The 20,716-nt window shown below is 40.3% G+C and overlaps 2 protein-coding genes across 21 annotated transcripts in view; one reads left to right on the top strand and one right to left on the bottom strand.

The window, feature by feature from the left end:
- Positions 1 to 5,271: 5,271 nt before the first annotated feature.
- ZNF829 (zinc finger protein 829) lies at positions 5,272 to 18,702 on the bottom strand. Of its 5 annotated transcripts, XM_065925929.1 has the most exons (7): positions 18,297 to 18,415; positions 17,891 to 17,999; positions 17,652 to 17,780; positions 17,486 to 17,559; positions 14,636 to 14,762; positions 14,238 to 14,333; positions 5,272 to 7,916 (listed from the first exon to the last, which is right to left on the bottom strand). In XM_065925929.1, the coding sequence occupies exons 4-7, from the start codon at positions 17,516 to 17,518 to the stop codon at positions 6,937 to 6,939; spliced, it is 1,236 nt and encodes a 411-aa protein (XP_065782001.1). In that variant the 5' UTR covers positions 17,519 to 17,559; positions 17,652 to 17,780; positions 17,891 to 17,999; positions 18,297 to 18,415; the 3' UTR covers positions 5,272 to 6,936. The 5 variants fall into 5 exon arrangements, with proteins under 5 accessions (XP_065782001.1, XP_065782003.1, XP_065782005.1 ...); XM_065925931.1 differs by having other exon boundaries at positions 17,652 to 17,999; positions 18,377 to 18,507; XM_065925933.1 differs by lacking the exons at positions 17,652 to 17,780; positions 17,891 to 17,999; positions 18,297 to 18,415 and adding an exon at positions 18,564 to 18,702 and having other exon boundaries at positions 14,636 to 14,720.
- The window catches only part of ZNF568 (zinc finger protein 568), a 23,808-nt gene continuing 21,482 nt past the window's right edge, over positions 18,391 to 20,716 (top strand). For 4 of the 16 annotated variants that reach the window (XM_065925821.1, XM_065925818.1, XM_065925814.1 and 1 more), the window contains exons 1-2: positions 18,770 to 19,017; positions 20,158 to 20,226. Coding sequence is in view for 1 of the 16 variants with exons in the window: in XM_065925811.1 (XP_065781883.1) it covers positions 18,451 to 18,591 (141 nt within the window). In the remaining 15 variants the exon portion in view is untranslated. Of the gene's footprint in view, positions 18,592 to 18,768; positions 19,024 to 19,050; positions 19,083 to 19,113; positions 20,227 to 20,716 lie in introns of those variants that run through there. The other 12 variants (XM_065925827.1, XM_065925823.1, XM_065925816.1 and 9 more) reach the window with 7 other exon arrangements.

The following is a 20,716-nucleotide window of genomic DNA, read 5'->3' as shown; positions in this document are numbered from 1 at the left end:
TGTGGAAGCGATAAGGGAAACGTTAATCAGGCGTGATATTTTGAGTATTCTTTTGTTGAGATGACATTTGTAGTTGGGCAGGGGGTGAGAAGTCTTCTGGGCTGTTGTAGGGGGTGGACGGTTTCTGAACAGGGGGAGATAAGTCTTCTGGGCAGGTGTGGGGGTGGAAGGTTTCTGGACAAAGGGTGATAAGTCCCAGATAGATGCAACTGGCCTGGGGCATCAGGGCGGAAATAAAGTTCTGTTTTGTTTTCTCTGAAGTTAGATGATTCAGCAAGGGCCTTTGAGACTGTGGTTTTCTTTTCTAGGCCCAAAAGTCTCCTTCACTTCTCACTGGTATCCATCTTGGCTGAACAAGGTATGCACCACCAGGAAGGACTGAGTCAGAATGATTGGCTAAAGACAACCCGGAAACTATCCCATCACCATAAAACCCGAGACTGTGAGTCACGTGGCAGAGAAGTTCTCCTGGGTTCTCTTACCCTCCTGCTCTCTGCCCGAGTGCCCGTTCCCAATAAAATCTCTTGGTTTGCCAGACCATGTGTCTCCTCAGGCGATTCATTTCTGAGTGTTAGATAAGAGCCCAGTTTCGGGCCCTGGAAGGGGTCCCCCCCTTCCTGCAACACATACACGACTCAGCTGGGTCCTTGAGTTCAGATCTCACAAGGCTGCAGTCAAGGTGTTGACCACAACAATCCTCAACTAGGGAAGAAGTTGCTTCCAGGATCACATAATTGTTGGCAGAATTCAATTCCATGTGAACTGTTGGACTGAGGACCTCCATTTTGTGCTGGAGGTCTACCCACCATTCCTTGCCACATGGGTCTCTCCAATGTGCAGCTCACAACAGAGCAGCTTGCTTCAAATAAGGAGTCAGCTACCAATACAGACACCAGGTGGCGCTAGTGGTAAAGAATCTGCCTTCAATGCAGGAGTACCCTCTTACTATCAGGGTTCAATCCCTGGGTCGGGAGGAAGGCATGGCAACTCCAATATTCTTGCCTGGAGAATCCCCATGGACAGAGGAGCCTGGTGGGCTACAATCCATGGGGTCGCAAAGAGTTGGACACGACTGAAGAGACTTAGCACACACTTGTGACCCTATGGACTGTAGCCCACCAGACTTCTCCATCCATGGGATTTTCCAGGCAAGAGTACTGGAGTGGACTGCCAGTTCCTTCTCCAGGGACTCTTCCAGACCCAGGGATCAAACCCAGGTCTCCCGCATTGTAGGCAGACACTTTACCCTCTGAGCCACCAGGGAAGATCCCAATATAGAAGTTACACTTTATTATCATGCATGTGAACATCCTTTGCTGTTATTTTATTGGTTTTGTTAGGTAGTTAGAATAGGGAAAAGGAGTCCAGAATGGTGGTGGCTAAAAGACCTGGAAGGGAAAAGCCCTCGAAAATAGAACAAAGGAAGGTTCGAGGACCGGAGTGAGAACCTCAGGTAAAACAAATAGCACTCCTGTCTGGCCCAATTTACATAGGACAGGCCTAGAGAGAGAAAAACATCAAAAGAGGAGCCAAAGCTAGCTCGCTCTCTCTCTCCCATGTGCTGGGGAGCTATTCTCTATGCATCTTTGGATCGGCATGCGCTCACGCCTCGAAGATGGATTTTCCTGCTATCTTCTAAATTAAATAGAGCTGTAACACTGACTTATCTGAGAGCTATAACACGGTCCGTTTGAGACCTGAGAGCTATAACATGGTCTGTCCAAGAACCGAGAGCTGTGACATGCCGAGAGGGGCTTTAACATCCATCACTCCAAATCTTTGTTGTGACGAGACAAAAACCGAGGAGCATAAACTCACCTGACAGTTTGATGCAAGTCACAGTTCCCAGTCATATTCAAGGGGAGAAAATTACATAAGGGGAATTCCTCCTTCCAGATTTTTCAGGAGGTAGTGGTCACTGCAGGCAGCTTAGAACCTACCCATCTCACCAGGGAAATAAGTTTGAAAGTAGGAAAGAGTCAGGAAGGTGACTGTGCTGGAACAGAGCTGAGTGAGCCATGTATTCTGGATGTGCTTGCTGGGACTTTAAAAAAAAAAAAAAAATTTTTTTTTTTTTTTGGCTGCACCACAGGGCATGTGAAATCTTAATTCCCCAACCAGGAATCAAACTCAGGCCCCCACAGTAGAAGCTCAAAGTCTTCATTACTGGACTGCCAGGGAAATCCCTTCCTGAGAGTTCTTGAACTCTAAATAGAAGTAATATATCCATTTATCACAAGTGCATACAGAGTGCTTACCATGAACCAGGCACTGTTCTTGGTACTGGAGATAGCAAACAATGCCAAAGCAAGAGTTCCAGAAAAACGTCTGCTTCTGCTTTATTGACTACGCCAAAGGCTTTGACTGTGTGGATCACAACAAACTGTGAAACTTCTTAAAGAGATGGGAATGCCAGACCACCTGACCTGTCTCTTGAGAAATCTATATGCAGCTCAGGAAGCAACAGTGAGAACTGGACATGGAACAACAGACTGGTCCCAAGTAGGGAAAGGAGTACGTCAAGCAGTATTGTCACCCTGCTTATTTAACTTACGTGTAGAGTACATCATGAGAAACGCTGGGCTGGAAGAAGCACAAGCTGGAATCAAGATTGCCGGGAGAAATATCAATAACCTCAGATACACAGATGATACCACCCTTATGGCAGAAAGTGAAGAAGAACTAAAGAGCCTCTTGATGAAAGTGGAGTGTGAAAAAGTTGACTTAAAACTCAACATTCAGAAAACTAAGATCATGGCATCTGGTCCCATCACTTCATGGGAAACAGTGACAGATTTTTATTTTTCTGGGCTCCAAAATCACTGCAGATGGTGACTGTAGCCATGAAATTAAAAGACACTTGCTCCTTGGAAGAAAAGTTATGACCAACCTAGACAGCATATTAAGAAGCAGGGACATTACTTTGCCAACAAAGGTCTAGTCAAAGCTATGGTTTTTCCAGTAGTCACGTATGGATGTGAGAGCTGGACCATAAAGAAAGCTGAGCGCCAAAGAATTGATGTTTTTCAACTGTGGTGTTGGAGAAGACTCTTGAGAGTTCCTTGGACACCAAGGACATCCAACCAGTCCATCCTAAAGGAAATCAGTCCCGATTATTTATTGGAAGGACTGATGCTGAAGCTGAAACTCCAATACTTTGGCCACCTGATGTGAAGAATTGACTCATTTGAAAAGACCCTGATGCTGGGAAAGATTGAAGGCAGGAGGAGAAGGGGACAACAGAGGATGAGATGGTTGGATGGCATCATCATCGACTCGATGGACATGAGTTTGAGTAAACTCTAGGAGTTGGTGATGGACAGGGAGGCCTGGTGTGCTGCAGTCCATGGGGTCGCAAAGAGTTGGACACGACTGAGCAACTGAACTTATTGGTGATATTGAGCATCTTTTCTTGTGTTCATTGGCCACCTGTATACTATCTTTGGAGAAACGTGTATTCAAGACCTTTGCCCATTTTTTAATCAGGTTTTTTAAAAATTAATTTTTGGCTGTTCTGGGCCTTTGTTGCTGCTTGGGCTTTTTTCTAGTTGCAGTGTTGGGGTTACTCTCTAGTTTTGTTGCTTGGGCCTCTCATCACAGTTGCTTCTCTTGTTGCAGAGCACAGGCTCTAAGGAGCAGGTCTCAGTACTTGTGGCTCCCATGATCCAGAGCACAGGCCCAATAGCTGTGGTACACAGGCTTAGCTGCTTCAAGGCATGTGGGATTCTCCTGGATTAGGGATCTAACCTGTATCTCCTGCATTGGCAGTCGGATTCTTTGCCGCTGAACCACCAGGCAAGCCCGTTTTTTATATTGCTTTTGGAGTTCTTTATATACTCTAGATATAATCTCTTATCAGATATATGATTTGTAGACATTTTATACCATCCTATGAATTGTCTTCTCATTCTCTTGACAATCTCTTATTTTTTCCTCACCAAGAGATATGTGGGATCTTAGTTCCCCAACCAAGGAACAAACCTTCATCCCCTGTATTGGAAGATTGGCATGGCAACCACTGGACCACCAGGGAAGTCTTTTCTTCTACGTTTGAATTTAGTTTGCTTTCATTATTCTGACATTTTGTCTTATATATTTAGTTAATTTATTAGGGATTTCCTGATACTATCAGCAAGCTGATACATTAAAAATTTTTTTTAATTTATGTATGGCTGCGCTGGGCTTCCCTGGTAGCTCATAGAGTAAAGAATCTGCCTGCAACACAGGAGACCTGGGTTCGATCCCTGGGCTGGGAAGATCCCCTGGAGGAGGGCATGGAAACCCACTCCAGTATTCTTGCCTGGAGAATCCCCATGGACAGAGGAGCCTGGTGGGCTACAGTCCACGGAGTCGCAAAGTATCAGACACGACCGAGTGACTAAGCACACAAGCACGGCACATGGCCACGCTGGGTCTTCTTTGCTGCAGGGGCCTTTCTCTAATTACAGGGAGCAGGGGCTACTCTCTAGTCGCCATGGTTAGGCTTCTCATTCCAGAGGCTTCTCTTGTTCCAGAGCACAGGCTCTAGGGAGCACAGGCTTCACTAGTTGTGGTGCACTGGCTTAATCGCCCTGCAGCATGTGAAATCTTCCTGCTGCTGCTGCGTCGCTTCAGTCGTGTCCAACTCTGGGCCAAGGATAAAACCCTTTTCCCCTGCACTGGCAAGTGGACTCTCAACCACTGGACCAGGGAAGTCCCAGCCTCTACATTCTAATCTAAATATAGATCTAGTTGCCTGTCAACCCCCAAAAGTTTTCCTACATAATGTGCTTGTATGCTTGTGTGTGCCTGCCTAGTTGCTCAGTTTTGTCTGATCTTTTGTGTCCATGGGATTTCCCAGGCAAGAATAGAGTGGGTTGCCATTTCCTTCTCCAGGGAATCTTCCCAACCCAGGGATTAAATCCACATCTCCTGCTTGGCAGGTGGATTCTTTACCACTGAGCTACCAGGGAAGCCCCAACATTTGGAGGAGCTTTGTCAATATTTAGATATTGTCTAAATATCTAAATTTGTCAATATTTAGATATTATTATCTATCATATTTTAATTTTTTCCCATTATGGAAAAGAATATGATCTACAGGTTTTCTGAGAAGGAAGTGATTATTAACTTAATATTTCATGTCTTTCTCTTTTTTGACAAATGGGTTTTCAACTATTCTTGATCAATAGGTTTTTTGCTGGGTATGAGATAATTGTGCAGCCTGAAGTACAAGGTGTTAATGTAGGCTTATTCACCCATTCTTTGTCTCCAGATTTTCTCAGTGTTTTATTTTTCTTTCTATACTTCATGTTGAATTAGGAGTAAGTGTTGCTAAGATGCTTTTTTGCAAACATTACAGCCATAGGTCCTTTTTTCATTATGAACTGTTTGATATAAATTAAAGTGTTAATATGATGAAACATGGTAAAAGTCCTTTCCATAAATAATAATGTTGAAACTATTAATGTTAATTTTGGATAACTACCAGCTACATTCTTACTATATGTTAGGTAAGATTCCCATTTTCCACTTAACTCAAATGAGTTAGATCCTTACAGCAATCCAACATAACCATCATTAGTATGTAATTACATACAAAAAAGTATAAAGCAACACTTTCTCTAAACTGTTTACATATTTGGTTGTGTGTACACATGCATGTAAAAAACTTTTTAAAAAAGGTTTCAAAGGATAAAAATAAATTCATAATAGTAATTATGAGGGAATTGGGGATTATTGGCAATTTTTTACAGGGAGAAAATATTCACTAGTTATTTCAACATTGAAATTAAATGTTTTGAAATTTCAAACAAAAAAAGTACTAAAGTTGCATTTAGAAGGCAACTTCTGTAACTGCAAAAGTTTAAACAGGCACCAAAATGTTTATCAGTAGTTATTCAGCAAAATGAGAATCAACCACAGAAAAGATTATGACACCATTAAAAATAATAATACACAAACACCTGTACTTAAACAGTAGCATAAAAGCAGGTTATGGTACAACATGTATGTCATGATTACATTAAATAAAGCCTGCAAGGATATACTATGATAATTTGAAAGAAGTCATTTCTGTTTCACAGGCTTATAAATCTTTTTTTCTTTGTGCCCTGTTTTTTTTTAACAACAAGAAAATATTAACCTAACAAAAGAAGAATAGAGCTGCCTTCAAATACAAATTTATAATTCCACCATGAATTCAAAGACAGCCTATGCAACACAATTGACAGTGTAGTATTATGTAGGCCACGGAAATAGAAAAGATGGTCCTAAAACATGGAATTTGGGGGATAGAATTTTTTGAGGGAAAAGGGGGTTTAATTTAGACCTTGAATTCACATTATTAAATACATTTAAAAATACATTTGATTAATGTTATGTATAAAATTACAAACACATTAGAAAAAATAGTGCTAAGAGTGTAACGGGTTAAACTATGTTGGAAGTCCAAACCCCTGGTATGTTAATGTGATAGTACCTAGAAATAAGGTCTTTGCAGATAAAATCAAGTTAAGATGAGGTCCTTTAAGATTAGGTGAGCCCTAATCCAATATGACCTGTGTCTGTATAACAGAACAGATGCAGAGACACACAGAGAACATAGTGTGAAGATTGAGGCAGAGATAGCAGCAATGCTTCTATAAGCCTAGGCATGTCAAAAATTGCTGCTATAAGAAGCTAGGAGAAGGGTGTGGAACAGATTCTTCCTAAATCCCTGGAAGGAACCAAACTTGCCAACAACTTTGATTTTGGGTTGCAAGTCTCAAAAACTATGAGAGAATAAGTTCTGTTGTTTTAATCCACCTTGTTTTGTGGTACTTGGTACTTCATTACAGCAGCCCTAGGAAACTTGACAAGGAAGAACCTTCAGTTTTTTTTTCCCTTGCTTTTTTTTTTTTTTGCATTACTTGTTTTAAAAATATTACTATCAAGTTTATCAAAAGGAACTATCACTTATCCATTATGAGTTCCCTCATGGCGGATGAGGTCAGAGCGACTACTAAAGGACTTTCCACATTCTTTGCAGTCATAAGGTTTCTCACCAGTGTGAATTCTTTGATGACGAGTAAGGTTTGAGCCTTTATTAAAAGCCTTTCCACACTCATTACATTCATATGGTTTTTCATCTGTATGGATTCTCTGATGTTGAATAAGTTCAGAGCTCTGAATAAAGGCCTTTCCACATTCTTTACATTCATAGAGTTTCTTGCCAGTGTGAATTCTGTGATGGTTAGTAAGTGTTGAGGCACTACTAAAGGCCTTCCCACATTCCTTACACTCATAAGGTTTCTCACCAGTGTGCATTCTGTGATGTTGAATAAGCCTTGACTGTTGAGTAAAGGTTTTCCCACATTCCTTACATTCATAAGGTTTCTCACCGGTATGAATTCTCAGGTGTGGAAAAAGTTGTGAACTCTTAGTAAAGGCTTTTCCACATACTTTACATTCATAGGGTTTTTCACCAGTGTGAATTCTCTGATGATCATTAAGGTTTGAGCAATAATTAAAGGCCTTTCCACATTCCTTACATTCATAGGGTTTCTCACCAGTGTGAATCCTCTGATGTTGAGAAAAATACGAACTACAGCTAAAAGCCTTGCCACATTCTTTACATTCATAGGGTTTTTCACCAGTGTGAATCCTCTGATGTCGAGTAACAAGTGAGCCACGACTAAAGGATTTCCCACACTCCTTACATTCATAATTTTTTTCAGCAGAATGAATTCTTTGATGTTGAATAAACTGTGAGTTTTGATTAAAGGCCTTTCCACATATTTTATATTCACAGGATTTCTCTTCATTAATAGTTTTTTGATGTGGAATGAGAAATGTGGGCTGAAAAAAAGTGGGTAGGTCTTCATGGGAAAATATTACTTGACTAAAATGTCTCTTCTTTAGAGATAATAACTTGGTCTCACACATGGATTCCAGATCTGAAAGAAAACAGAAAGGCAAATGTTTATTTTTCTTATTCTGGGAAAGGTTAAATGTCTGAAAAATGCAAAGATTAAACTGAAAATAATATATGGGAAAGTAAACAGATAGTTCTCAAACAGGGCTAAGCAATTTGTAAAATTGATATGAAAAGCACAGACATTAAGGAGAGGCAATAGAGGAAGCTGAAGACAACCTGGTGGGGATCAGAATCACCTGCAACTTCAGTGAGTCCACACTATTCAGGGATATCCTCCACATTATACAGTGATTCTAAGCATACATACATTTATATAAGCACATACTCACAGAGCACCATACTATGTCTTGTAATTTGTGGATAACTGTCAGGCTTTCAGGACTACTGAGGAATAAATGTGTTTAAATGTATAAATGGGGATAGTGGAGGGTTAGTGACTGTAAGCAAAGGGTATATTGTCGGCAAATTCACACTGCAGGACAGCCCACAGCAAGTCTAGGGTGCTGAATGAAACGGGTGAAAATGGTAGACAGGTAAATCACTTCTGTGAATAGAGCCTGGTACATGTTGGGGATGCAGTGAAAACAGTTTGCCTTCGAATTCTGTGATGCTGATGCTGGGAGAGAGAAATGGAATCTTCAAGCCATGGCAGTCACTAAGAAGGGAGGCAGCTTGAGTGTGAGAAAGAACAAAATAAGAATGAAACAATCTCTGTGAGAAAAGAGGATTTTCCCCACTCTGCATTATATCTGCTAATGACCATGGAAACACTGTTAAGTACTGATTTGGGATTTACAAATAAATTTCAGCTAGTAAGCAAATTCATAAATATAGAATTTGTGACTTAATGAGGGACAACTGTATTTTTTTAAAAAGGGGGTATAATTTCTGTTAAAAATGGCAGACTGTAGGTATAAGTTTACCAAAACTTTTCATGAATCCATAAGAAAATTACACTAAAAGCTTAACAAGGGGAAAGGAAAACCCCATGAGGATAAAAGATACTAGAGAAGAAACAGAACTTGAAAACAGGAAAGTCAATGGATGAGTGATAAGTGACTGCAGACCAGAGAATACCAAACAAGCTCCAGTGGGTGAATTCCACAGTATTGATTCATGGTGCAAATCCCTTCAAATACATAAGAACTGGAGGCATCATTCACTTCTAATAGCAGAGTGCAGAGCAGAGTAAAAGCTGAAGGATGAATTCAGAGTGTATCTCCTCCCCATCCCACAGAAAAGGATGATTACAGTTTTCCATTCTCAAGGAAAACTAGAAATCTAGAAAAATGGAACCAGAGAAAATCTGGACTCAGGAACATCTAGCATAGGCAAGGGACATTGGTACTGAACTGAGAAGAAAGAATTAACAGAAAATACACATATTGTGATATAAAAAAATGTGTCTGGTCTTTGTTCCCAGTTCTTCGAAGAGCTTCAAAAACCACTGGATTATCTTTCATTATTCACAACAAGTGTCTTCTGATCATATCTGACTTTATGATAAGGAGGTGATTCACAGTGGATCCTTTGTTTCAAAGGATGCGGCTGGTCACACTTGCCTAAATAATGACACTCCAGTAAAATACTTGGCAAGGATTGAAGGAAAGTTCCTGGTTGGTGAACTAATCTATGTACCAGATGGGTACAAGGTCAATAGCACGAAGTGTGGATAATGAGAAGTAAAATTATTTTTGTATGTGACTGTTATCAGCATAAAACAAACTGTTATATTTTTGAAAGCCCCATGATAATTACAAAGAAAACACCTTATAGAAGATAAGCAAAAGAAAAATAAAGGATTCAAAGCATATCAATACAAATAAAGAAAGAAAATGAAAAAAAAAGAAAGAAAATGAAGGCAGCAAGGGAGGGAAAGAGGGACAAAAGAACTACAAGGACAGAAAATAATAAAATAGCAATAGTCAGTTGTTACTTATTAACAATAACTTCAAATGTAAATGGATTAAACTCTCAAATAAAAAGAGAATGGCTGAATGGAGAAAACCATAGAGTAAGCCCCTTACAGATGAACCTTCAAGTTGCAAACTTTCAAAAATGCAAAAGTACATCTTTCACATGTCCAATCACATAAGCTAGCTCATGTGTCTGGTGTACACTCTCATGTGTGTGCATCCTCTACAAGTGGTTGTATAGTACTACAGAGCGCTGGAGAAGGAAACGGCAACCTACTCCAGTACGCTTGCCTGGAAATTTCCATGGATGGAGGAGCCTGCTAGGCTACAGTCCATGGGGTTGCAAAGAGTCGGACATGACTGAGCAACTTCACTGGTGACTATAGAGTGCAGTAGTACAATATCTTTATTTCAAGCCCAGGATGTCCAGAAGCAAGCATAAAAGCAGATGGTGATATCAGCCACATTAACAGAAAAAAAGATAAAAATCTTTAAGATAATGGGATAATCCTTTTACCTAAGAATAAGATAATAAGATACTATCCTATTCCTACCAGGCTACCTTTTCCACTAGACAAATCATTTGCAACTTACCAATCTTTTTAAATTTAACATCTAATTTTAAGAGAACTCGGTCCCTAATGAGTAGCAGATAATAAGTGAAACAAAGGTACATTTCCCCAGATAATTAAATAATCCTCAAATGGACCTGAAAAATAGACTGGTATGGCACTGGAAAGACATGAAGTATTTATTCTTTTGTATGATTTTCAATTGTAGATATATACTCAAAAGTGGGGTATGTGTATACCATTTTAAGTAGTAACAGATGACTATAGAGAAAGGCAAAACCATTTTATACTTTCACAAGAATGCATTAAGAATTTCTACGTCCCCACTCACAGCTGTCATTATCCAGCTTTCTACTTTTCCATGTATAGTAAGTGAAAAGTGATATTTCATTATGGTCATCATTTGCACTTGTAATTATTAAGTGTCAACATCTGAAAGGTTTATTGATTAGCATTTTAACCTCTTTAGCCTTTATCAGTATTTTTATTGGGTCACTAACTTCTTCCTATTAATTAGCAACTATCTTCCAATCTACTCAGCATTAAACTTATCTTTTGTGTCCTTCATTTAACAGAAATTCTTAATTTTGATGTATTTTCAGTTCATGACTTTGCTTTATTAAAGGTTTGCACTTTTGGAGTTTTATTGATTTACTGACTTAAATAGCATTTAAAGGAAAAAGGGAAAAACAAAAGCCTCAAAACTAGAGTGTAATGCCCTGTTAAGTATGTCTAATAAACATTTTTTTTCCTAATATACATTAAAAGTACTGGAAAGCAGGCAATTTTACCGAAGGGCAATGTCACTAGGACATGTGGACTACAGTTATAAAGGAAATTTTGAAAAATAAAGGTGCTCATGGAAAAGAATAGAGGAAACAATGTCAATAACACAAGACAGTGAGCAGGTTTTTGAAAATGCTATAGTACTATTCTAGTGTGGTATTCTGACAAAGGTAGACAAGCAAACAGAACATAATAAAGTCCAGAGACAGACTTATAGATGTGGCAACACTTGATTTATGGCAAAGTAGCCTTTTATATAGAGAAAGTCTTTCCAGTAGACCTAGTTGGGTCAACTGCATATTCACCTGGGGGAAAAAAAATGAAATTTGACTCCTACCTCATACTACATCAAATATCAGCTCCAAGGAACTGGAGATCTAAATGTAAAAGGTAAAGCAACAAAGTTACTAGAATATAACATAGGAAATATCTTCACGACTTTGGAGTAGGCAATGAATCCTACACAAAACACAAAAAGCAACAACTATAAAGGAAAAGATAGGTAAGCTTGTCTTCTTAAAATTAATAACATCAAAAGATAACACTAAGAGAATAAAAAAGTAAGCAATACAGGTAGATATTTACAAAGGCTCATATTCAGAATATACAAAGAGCTTCTTCAAATCACTAAGAGAAAGAAAGACAACCCAATGAACAGAACCAAGAAACTTGAATGGGCAAGTCACAGAACACACACACACACACACACGCACATAAACATACCACAGGATGGCTAACATTGAAAGGTCTAGCAATATCAAGAACTGGCAAGAATGCAGAGCAATAGCAACATTCATACTGCTATTGGAAATATAAATTGGCATAACCACTTTGGAAAAGTGGCATTATTAAAACTGAACCAACACATATCCTATTACCTAGTAACTCCATTCCTGTGTACACACCCAAAAGAAATGTGTATATATACACACCAAAATATATGTACACAGATGTTCACAGCAGCATTATGTAAAATAGCTAAAAACTGGAAAACAACCAAACAGTTAATAGTAGAAAGGATACTTAATTTATAATAATTAGCAATACAGAATAAACAATATAAGATATATCCATAGAATGGAATACCACATAGCACTGAGAATGAATCAACATTAGCTATATGCAATAAATGCGTGTATATTATCACCCTGCTTATTTAACTTACATGCAGAGTACATCATGTGAAGTTCCAGGCTGGATGAAGCACAAGCTGGAATCAAGATTGCTGGGAGAAATATCAATAACCTCAGATACATAAATGACACCACCCTTATGGCAAAAAGCGAAGAACTAAAGAACCTCTTGATGAAAATCAAAGAGTGGGAGGCCCATTGCAGCGGCGGCGCGAGAAGCCTGGTTCATTTGAATCAGTTCTAATGAGATGGATGAAACTGGAGCCCATTATACAGAGTGAAGTAAGCCAGAAAGATAAAGACCATACAGCATACTAATGCATATATATGGAATTTAGAAAGATGGTAATGATAACCCTATATGCAAAACAGAAAAAGAGACACAGATGTACAGAACAGAATTTTGGACTGTGTGGGAGAAGGCGAGGGTGGGATGTTTCGAGAGAACAGCATAGAAACATGTATATTATCTAGGGTGAAACAGATCACCAGCCCAGGCTGGATGCATGAGACAAGTGCTCGGGCCTGGTGCACTGGGAAGAACCAGAGGAATCGGGTGGAGAGGGAGGTGGGAGGGGGGATCGGGATGGGGAATACATGTAAATCCATGGCTGATTCATGTCAATGTATGACAAAACCCACTACAATATTGTAAAGTAATTAGCTTCCAACTAATAAAAATAAATGAAAAAAAACAACAACAACTCAACATTCAGAAAACTAAGATCATAGCATCTGGTTCCATCACTTCATGGCAAATAGATGGGGAAACAATGGAAACAGTGACAGACTTTATTTTTGGGGGGCTGCAAAATCACTGCAAATGGTGACTGTAGCCATGAAATTAAAAGACACTTGCTCCTTGGAAGAAAAGTTATGACCAACCTAGACAGCATATTAAAAAGCAGAGACATTACTTTGCCAACAAAGGTCCATCTAGTCAAAGCTATGGTCTTTCCAGTGGTCATGTATGGATGTGAGAGTTGGACTATAAAGAAAGCTGAACACCAAAGAATTGATGCTTTTGAACTGTGGTGTTGGACAAGACTCTTGACAGTCCCTTGGACTGCAAGGAGATCCAACCAGTCCATCCGAAAGGAAATCAGTCCTGAATATTCATTGGAAGGACAGATGCTGAAGCTGAAACTCCAATACTTTGGCCACCTGATGCGAAGAACTGGCTCATTTAAAAACATCCTGATGAAAGATTGAAGGCAGGAGGAGAAGGGGACAACAGAGGATGAGACGGTTGGATGGCATCACTGACTTGATGGACAGGCGTGAGCAAGCTCCGGGAGTTGGTGATGGACAGAGAAGACTGGTGTGCTGCAGTCCATGGGATAGCAAAGAGTCAGACACGACTGAGCAACTGAACTGAACTGATATGCAATAACATGGGTGATGTATCCCATAAATATAAAGTTGAGGGGGAAAAAAAAAGCATAAGTACTGTATGATTCCACTTACATGCAGCACAGAAACAGGCAAAAATTACTTCATAGAGTTAGAAGTCAAGATAGTATGTATTTTTGGGGAGGATAAAGAGAGGAGTGATTGGGAAAGGGTTCTGAAAATTACAGCTAGTAATTTTCTGGGAAGTAGATAAAATGAAAACCAGTATTGGAAGAGAAAACACAAATACACACACACACACACTTCTTAGGGTGGGAATATCTACTGTTACATAAGTCTAAATGCAGCATATCCTATGAAGGAACGAAATCTAAAAAGTGGGTAGAATAAACTGCCTTGGAAATGAAGAAGGAAGGCATTAATACTTGCTACATTGGACAGAGAAAAAAGTATAAGAGGAAAAAAACCAAGATATATCTTTTATGGACGAGGCCTTGGGTTTTTGAAGGGAGTTTCCTGATAACATCTTATAGGTAATATCTCCTCAGGCTCTATTCCTGCATTGTCATCTCTCGCTTACCTGAACAAAGGCCTCTGGTCAGTTCTTTGTCAATCATCCAGGGCTCTTTTCCTTGTTCCAATAAGGAGATCACAGCCGGTTTAGAACTGGAAAGTCCTGATCACAAGAAAAGACATGGGACATGGTTATGCTGTTGGTGTCCCAGAAATCAGATCCAGTCCTTTGGTGATCAAGAGAGATGCCACTACAGGACGGACCAGAGAAAGGATGAAGATGAAGCTTAAGCCATATCCCAACAGAGCTGCCCATTTCCAGCTCTTTCATTCCATTCCAACTCAACCATTCCTTGGGGGACAGAGAGCAGGAATTTAGCCAGTTATCTGGAATGAGTAATTCACAGTGGAGAAAGGAGACATTCCCAAGAGCAGACTCTGAATTGGGGAGACAGTCATCCTTACCCACTGAAACCAGGTTGCTGAAATTCTCCAACATCACTTCTTTGTATAAATTCATCTGACCAGAGTCCAGGCATTTCCATTCCTCCTGAGAGAAGTTTACAGACACGTCCCTGAACATCATTGATCCCTGAAAATAACACACATGCTTTCACAATGGAAGGAGAGAAGAAAATGATGGTAGTAGATGAGATGGTAGAGAGCTCTACAGAAAAGGACAGATTATTAAGCAAACTGAAGGAGCTGGACCCTATTACATCAGCCAAGACATATCTGCTATGTACAGAGGGATCTGTCTAGGAGTGTGCAAATAGAGTGGACTTTTCCAATGAGATGAAATAGCAAGCCTGCAGCTCACTGCCTGGCCACAGTAAAGTCTGCATAAATGAGAGTCCCTTCCCATGTTCCCTTTAAGCCCTAAAAGAGGGGGAAATGTGATAAACTTTAAAAAATAAACTTTATGTTATATTTTGGAGTAAAATTTCAGAATATCAGGTAAAAACAGAACTTTTTAAAAGCTTCTGTGGATCACATTAAAAATTTTCAGAAATTGGAACGGCAATGGATGTCTCAACAGCACTATTTAAAATAAGAAAATGAAATGATCCTTTTATTTTTTAATTAATTAATTAACTGCATGTGGGATCTAGTTCCCTGACCAGGGATCGAACCTGGGCCCCCTGTTTTGGGAGTGCAGAGTCTTAGCCACTAGAACACTAGGGAAGTCTCTAATTCCTTTAATATTACAAAGGACAACGAATTTTGACAGAATATTCAATACTCAGTCAAAGTTAATATGAAGATTATATACCAAGCAAGATTAAATACCAAGCTAGTATGAAGATTAGCTCAAGACAATTCTAGATTCATAGAGAATGAACGTTAAATTTTCTCCTGTCCAGCTTTTCTTGGGAAGGTACTGGCTTATGTGTTCCATCAAACCTAGAGAATAAGCAAATGAAAGATTATATTCAGAAGCTAGGAAACTAACATGAGAATGGTGAACAAAGTCCAGTATAACTGTAAAAGGCAAGGCCCAGAATAATATCTGGGAGCAGATCCAGAGAGTAATACACCTAGGAATAGGAGGATAAAGGACTATGTGAAATTGACTATGGAGCAAAGAAAGGAGTTCAGGTTAAGGAAACAAAGCGGCTTAGGACCACATGTCCTCCTTTTCACAATGCAAGCTTGCATTGTGCAGGCCTAAAGTAAGCCTGAGATAGAGAACAGGCTTTAAATAAAATTTTCACATTATTACACTCAACCAGAGAGTGTAATTACTAAATAAGACTGATTTTGTGACTGAAAATAACCAAAAACTACCGAACAGTGATCAAAACAATTTTAGGAACTGCACAAGCTTTTATCCAGGGCAACAAAAAAATTAGCCATAGAGTTGAGAGTGGAAATTTAGGGGAAAAAAAAATATTCTTTTCCTTGCTTCCTATGAAGTCCTGCTTATTTCAGAGTGTTGGTTATAAGTTGATTTGGTTTTCCAGGTACACAGTCACATTATCTGCAAAAAGTAATAATCTTACACCCTCTTTTCTAATTTATAACCTAATTTTTCCTTTTATTTAAGTGCTTTGGTTAATGCCTACAGAACAATGTTAAATAACATTGGTAATGATGTGTACCCTTGTCTTTCTCTGATTTTACTGGGAATGTTTCAGGTATTTCCAGATCAAACATTAGATTAGCTTCTGAAAACAAATTTCATTTTATTCCCTTTAAAATTTATTTTCCACTGCAGTATACTACCTCCCAAGAGTATTAATATTGGGCAATATCTTCAATATAGAGCTGGTGAGTGTAATTAGCGGTTGATGGGAGAGGGGAACCAGACGCTCTGTTTGGGCTTTGGCACAGGAGAATGGATTGGAAGGACTCAACTGTTTCTGAAGAAATTCAGATAGAAAGGCCTTAAGCTTATTTGAGAAGACTAATTCTCATCCTGATTTTCTTTGCCTCTGTACCAAACACACATTCTTAAAATTGAGAGTTCTAAATTTAGTTCCATGAGAACTGAATTTCAGCTCCAAATCTATACCTTGAGAAAATAGTATCCCTATTCTGACTCTTCTACCTGGGTACACTCTAATACTCAAATAAAAAAAAAAAAATAACGTGATTGATAGCCTTGTGATTTGGTGAGTTCCCCAAGATGAGACATATTGAAACATAAGTGAATAAAGATATTTTTGTTCTAGTTAGAAGGAGACTCCAAAATTCTAGCTCCCTGCCAGCCCTCCACACCCTTCCTGAGATAAAGCAAAGACTTCATGTCTCATACAACTGATATGAAGAATAAACTGTAACTCATTCATGAAAAATATATGTACCTTTGAAAAACTGTATTTACAAAGATCATTTGATGACAGAGGAGAATACTTTTTTGCCCTGGAGAATTCCACAGACAGAGGAGCCTGGTAGGCTACAGTCCATGAGGTCGCAAAGAGTCACACATGACTGAGTGACTATCACTCAAAATGGTAAATGAAGTGTAATTTGATTTTGGAAAAACAATGAAAATACACAAAAATATTAACACCAGCTATTTGAGTGTTATTTTATTTTTTCTTGGTAATTCTGTTTTTAAACTCTCTAAAATAGTCATGCTTTTAAAGTCATAATAAATATTGCATTTAAAAAGAAAAAAATTTGACAACAGAAGTGGAGCCGTTTTCCAAATAAGTAAACATTAGGTATATGGGAGTTACTGTGCTTCAGTAGCAGGCTCAACTATCCTTTTTTCCATAGGGAAATCATAGGAACTTATCATCAAATGATATATCTATATCAAGCATTAACTTTCAGAAGACAGAAAACAATGAGTAAATCCCAACATACCTTGGACACTGCTTGCAGAAGTTCATCATGCATTCTTTCCTTCTCTTTTGAGCCTCACCTGGAGAAGGGTATAACTGGGAGAGTAGAAAGTAATGGTAAGACACTGGGCAGGTCACAGGTCAGCTGCAGCCCAGCCCCATCCTCATCCTCACCCCTCAGTACACACAGGTAAAGGAGATCAGAGGAAAATGGGGGGCGTCCCGTCCAATCTCAGTGTCTCAGGAGAAAGCTGAGGTGACTGCTGTTGAGGACTCCAATCAAACCAAACTTCACAGAGGTTTCCTAAGAACGAGCTCTGGAGTAACAACCGCACAGATGATCAGACTCGTACATTCCGCACGTGCGTGCATGCTAAGACGCTTCAATAGTGTCCAACTCTGTGCAGTCCTATAGCCTGTAACCTACCATGCTCCTCTGTCCATGGGATTCTCCAGGCAAGAATACTGGAGTGGGTTGCCACGCCCTCTAACGATCTTCTTGACCCAGGGATCGAACCCGCGTCTCTTCAAGTCTCCTGCATAGGCAGGCAGGTTCTTTACCACTAGCGCCACCTGGGAAGCCCATGCATTCTGCACAGTCATACTTAAGAGAACACGCACTGCACATCTGCACACAAGAGAGGCAAAGGTGGTAACACAGACCCAATCGCTAACTCACCACAGGACGCATATCTACACTCGCACAGTTGCAGGCACCCCACTGTCTTGGTGTTACGAGCACGTACCACCTTGGGGACCCACAGTCACAATTCCACAATGATAGGCATCCTATATCTGCACACGGGTCGCATAACCCCCTCCCCCTTTCTCACTCCATTCCGCCAGCACAGAAGCTCCGTATCGGTCTCCTGTCTCTTCAGTTTAGACCTTTCGGGTCCCCCGGGGTCCGAACCTGCAGAGTTGAACCAGGTCCCCAGGGGCCCACGATCTCTGGCCTCACGGATCTAACGGTCCCGGCCAGTCGTGATGAAAATTTCGAGCTCCCGCGAGAAGAGTGACAGGCCGCTAGGCCCTCTGGGAAATGTGGTCCAGAGTTGTCCCCCAAGGCCGATTCCTCTCAGCGCCCTGCCTGGACCCACCCGAAACGACTGCTCCTTCAATTCAGAGGTTAGCCAGGTCTCGGAGTTGCAGTTCGCGGTATCTCAGCACGCTGGGGCTCAGCCACCCGATAGGACCTGGTTCACCCCCTCCCTCACACAGGAAGCGCCTGCTCCTTTCTGGCCGGAAGTTGACTCCGGCCGCGGAACGTTCTGGGAGGTGTTGTGTTGTGGAACGTCCGTTGGGAGGCGGGCGCAGAGGGATGGTTCGGAGTTACCCGCACCTGGCTTCCCGAGTGTCGCCTTCACCCGGCCTCCCAGACACTGCGCGCTAGATGCGCATTCGGGTGTTTCCGGCAGGTGACGCTACCGCGTCCTCGGAGCTGGACTTTAAGGAGGGCCTGAAACATTCTTGGCTGAAGCAACGCGCGAGGCTGGCGGGGCGGAGCCTTTAAGGAGGCCCAGAGTGGAATAGTGGCAGTGCGGACTGCTCCGGGTGGGAGTACGCCCCTGGAGAGTGGTTGGAGTTCTAAGAACAAGAAACTGGTGGAGAGTTAGAGTGTGTGTGTGATTATGATGGTCTGTGGAGTTGCGATGCTGTGTGTGTGTGTGTGTGTGTGTGTGTGTGTGTATGAGAGAGAGAGAGAGATTGTGATGGTATGAGAATGATGAGGGGTGTGGTTATGTGAGTGTGATGGAGTAATTGTGATGGGATGTTTGTGTCATGTGATGTTTGTGATTGTGATTTATGATAACGTGCGGTGTTGTCCGTGTGATTATCAGATAGATCTACAGTGTATGATTGTGATGTGTAGTGCTTCTTGTCTTACCTCAGTTGACTTCTGTGTCGCCTTTTGGCATAATTGGCAACCGCTTGAAAGCAATTTCTGTACCTGGTTTCACGTGGTCTTTCCTCCCTATTGTTCACTGTTTCTTAGTCTGCTTCCTAGCCCTCTTTGCACCCCGCCCCTAGCCATACTTAGCCCCGTTCTGTTACATTCCAGTTTCCCTTGGTGATCTTTTTCAGATTTATTATTTCACCTTCCTGTGGCTTCTTTTATTATTTGTATTAGTTATTGTGATCATAGTACTGCTGCCTAACAAGCCACTTTTAAACTCAGTGGCATGCAACAGCAAGCATTTATTCTCTTATTCACAGGTTTGCAGAATCTCTGTTCAGGTTTTGTAGGCTGGGCTTGCCTGGAGGGCTGGGCTGCAGAATCCATTCAGACCTGCTCCACATGTGTTCTTTATGCAACTCAGGAAAAAAGGACAATGGTTACCAGGACCTGTTCTTCTCTTGGTGGATCACCAGAGTACAAGAAATCATAAAAACCTCTGCTCCCAAGTATACTAATGTTACAGATGCCTAAGCTTAACATTAATTACACCCACAGCCAGAGGGCAAGGCAAAATTAAATGGCAAAAAGTGTGAATGTCTAATCCTGTTAGAGGGGAGTGAAGAATTGGGACTAAGATTTCAATCTGCATCATTAGGAAACATGTCTCTTTATCCTGGTGAATGTCTTAGTCCACGGTTCTCTTTTGTCTGTTAATATTGTTTTTTGGGTTTTGTTACTGTATTTTCCAGGAATTTCATTTTACAATCCCCTCCCTTTATGTCTTTATACTTCAGGTCTGTCTCTTATAAAGAGCATATTGCTGGGCTTTCCCCCCTTTTATCCTGTTTGACTTATTTTAATAGGTGAGTTTAATTCATTTACATTTATTGTGGTTGCTGATAAAAATTTGCTTTATTTTCTATTATGCCTTCTTTTTTATTGTGCAGGTTTACCTTATCCCCTTTTCTCTCTCCACTGCTTTGGTTTCCTATCCTTGAATTTTTAACATGTGTGTTTATCAAAACCCAAACTAAATAAGATTTTAGAACACTTGAACTCCAAACTATCCACCCATTTTATGTTTTTCTTATCTGATATATTGCTTTCCTCTAATTTTAATTACCTGAAATTAGTAGTAATTCATTTGCCCATGATATACAGTTGACCTTTGAATCCCCTCCCCTTCTTTTGCAGTCAAAAATCCAAGTAGAACTTTACACTTGGCTCTGTGTATCCTAGATTCTGCAAATGCAGGTTCAATGAACCTCAGATTGTGTAGTAGTACTGTAATATGTATTGATTGAGAGCAAATCTGTGTATCAGTGGACTCATGCAGTTCAAACCCATGTTGTT

The sequence above is a fragment of the Muntiacus reevesi genome, chromosome 2, assembly GCF_963930625.1.
Source record: "Muntiacus reevesi chromosome 2, mMunRee1.1, whole genome shotgun sequence".
In the NCBI taxonomy this organism is placed as follows: domain Eukaryota; kingdom Metazoa; phylum Chordata; class Mammalia; order Artiodactyla; family Cervidae; genus Muntiacus; species Muntiacus reevesi.
Note: the sequence above shows the minus strand (reverse complement) of the source record. Positions and strands in the feature narration are given on the sequence as shown.

What these genes read in the sequence shown, in the direction of transcription:
- ZNF829 (XM_065925932.1), bottom strand. Translation starts at nt 17,518, where the DNA reads ATGCATGATGAACTTCTGCAAGCAGTGTCCAAG. An exon ending in TTCTGCAAGCAGTGTCCAAG is followed by an intron (nt 14,763 to 17,485) that starts GTATGTTGGGAT and finishes TGTTATTTTCAG; the next exon opens with GGATCAATGATGTTCAGGGA. An exon ending in GACCAGAGGCCTTTGTTCAG is followed by an intron (nt 7,917 to 14,237) that starts GTAAGCGAGAGA and finishes GTTTTCTTTCAG; the next exon opens with ATCTGGAATCCATGTGTGAG.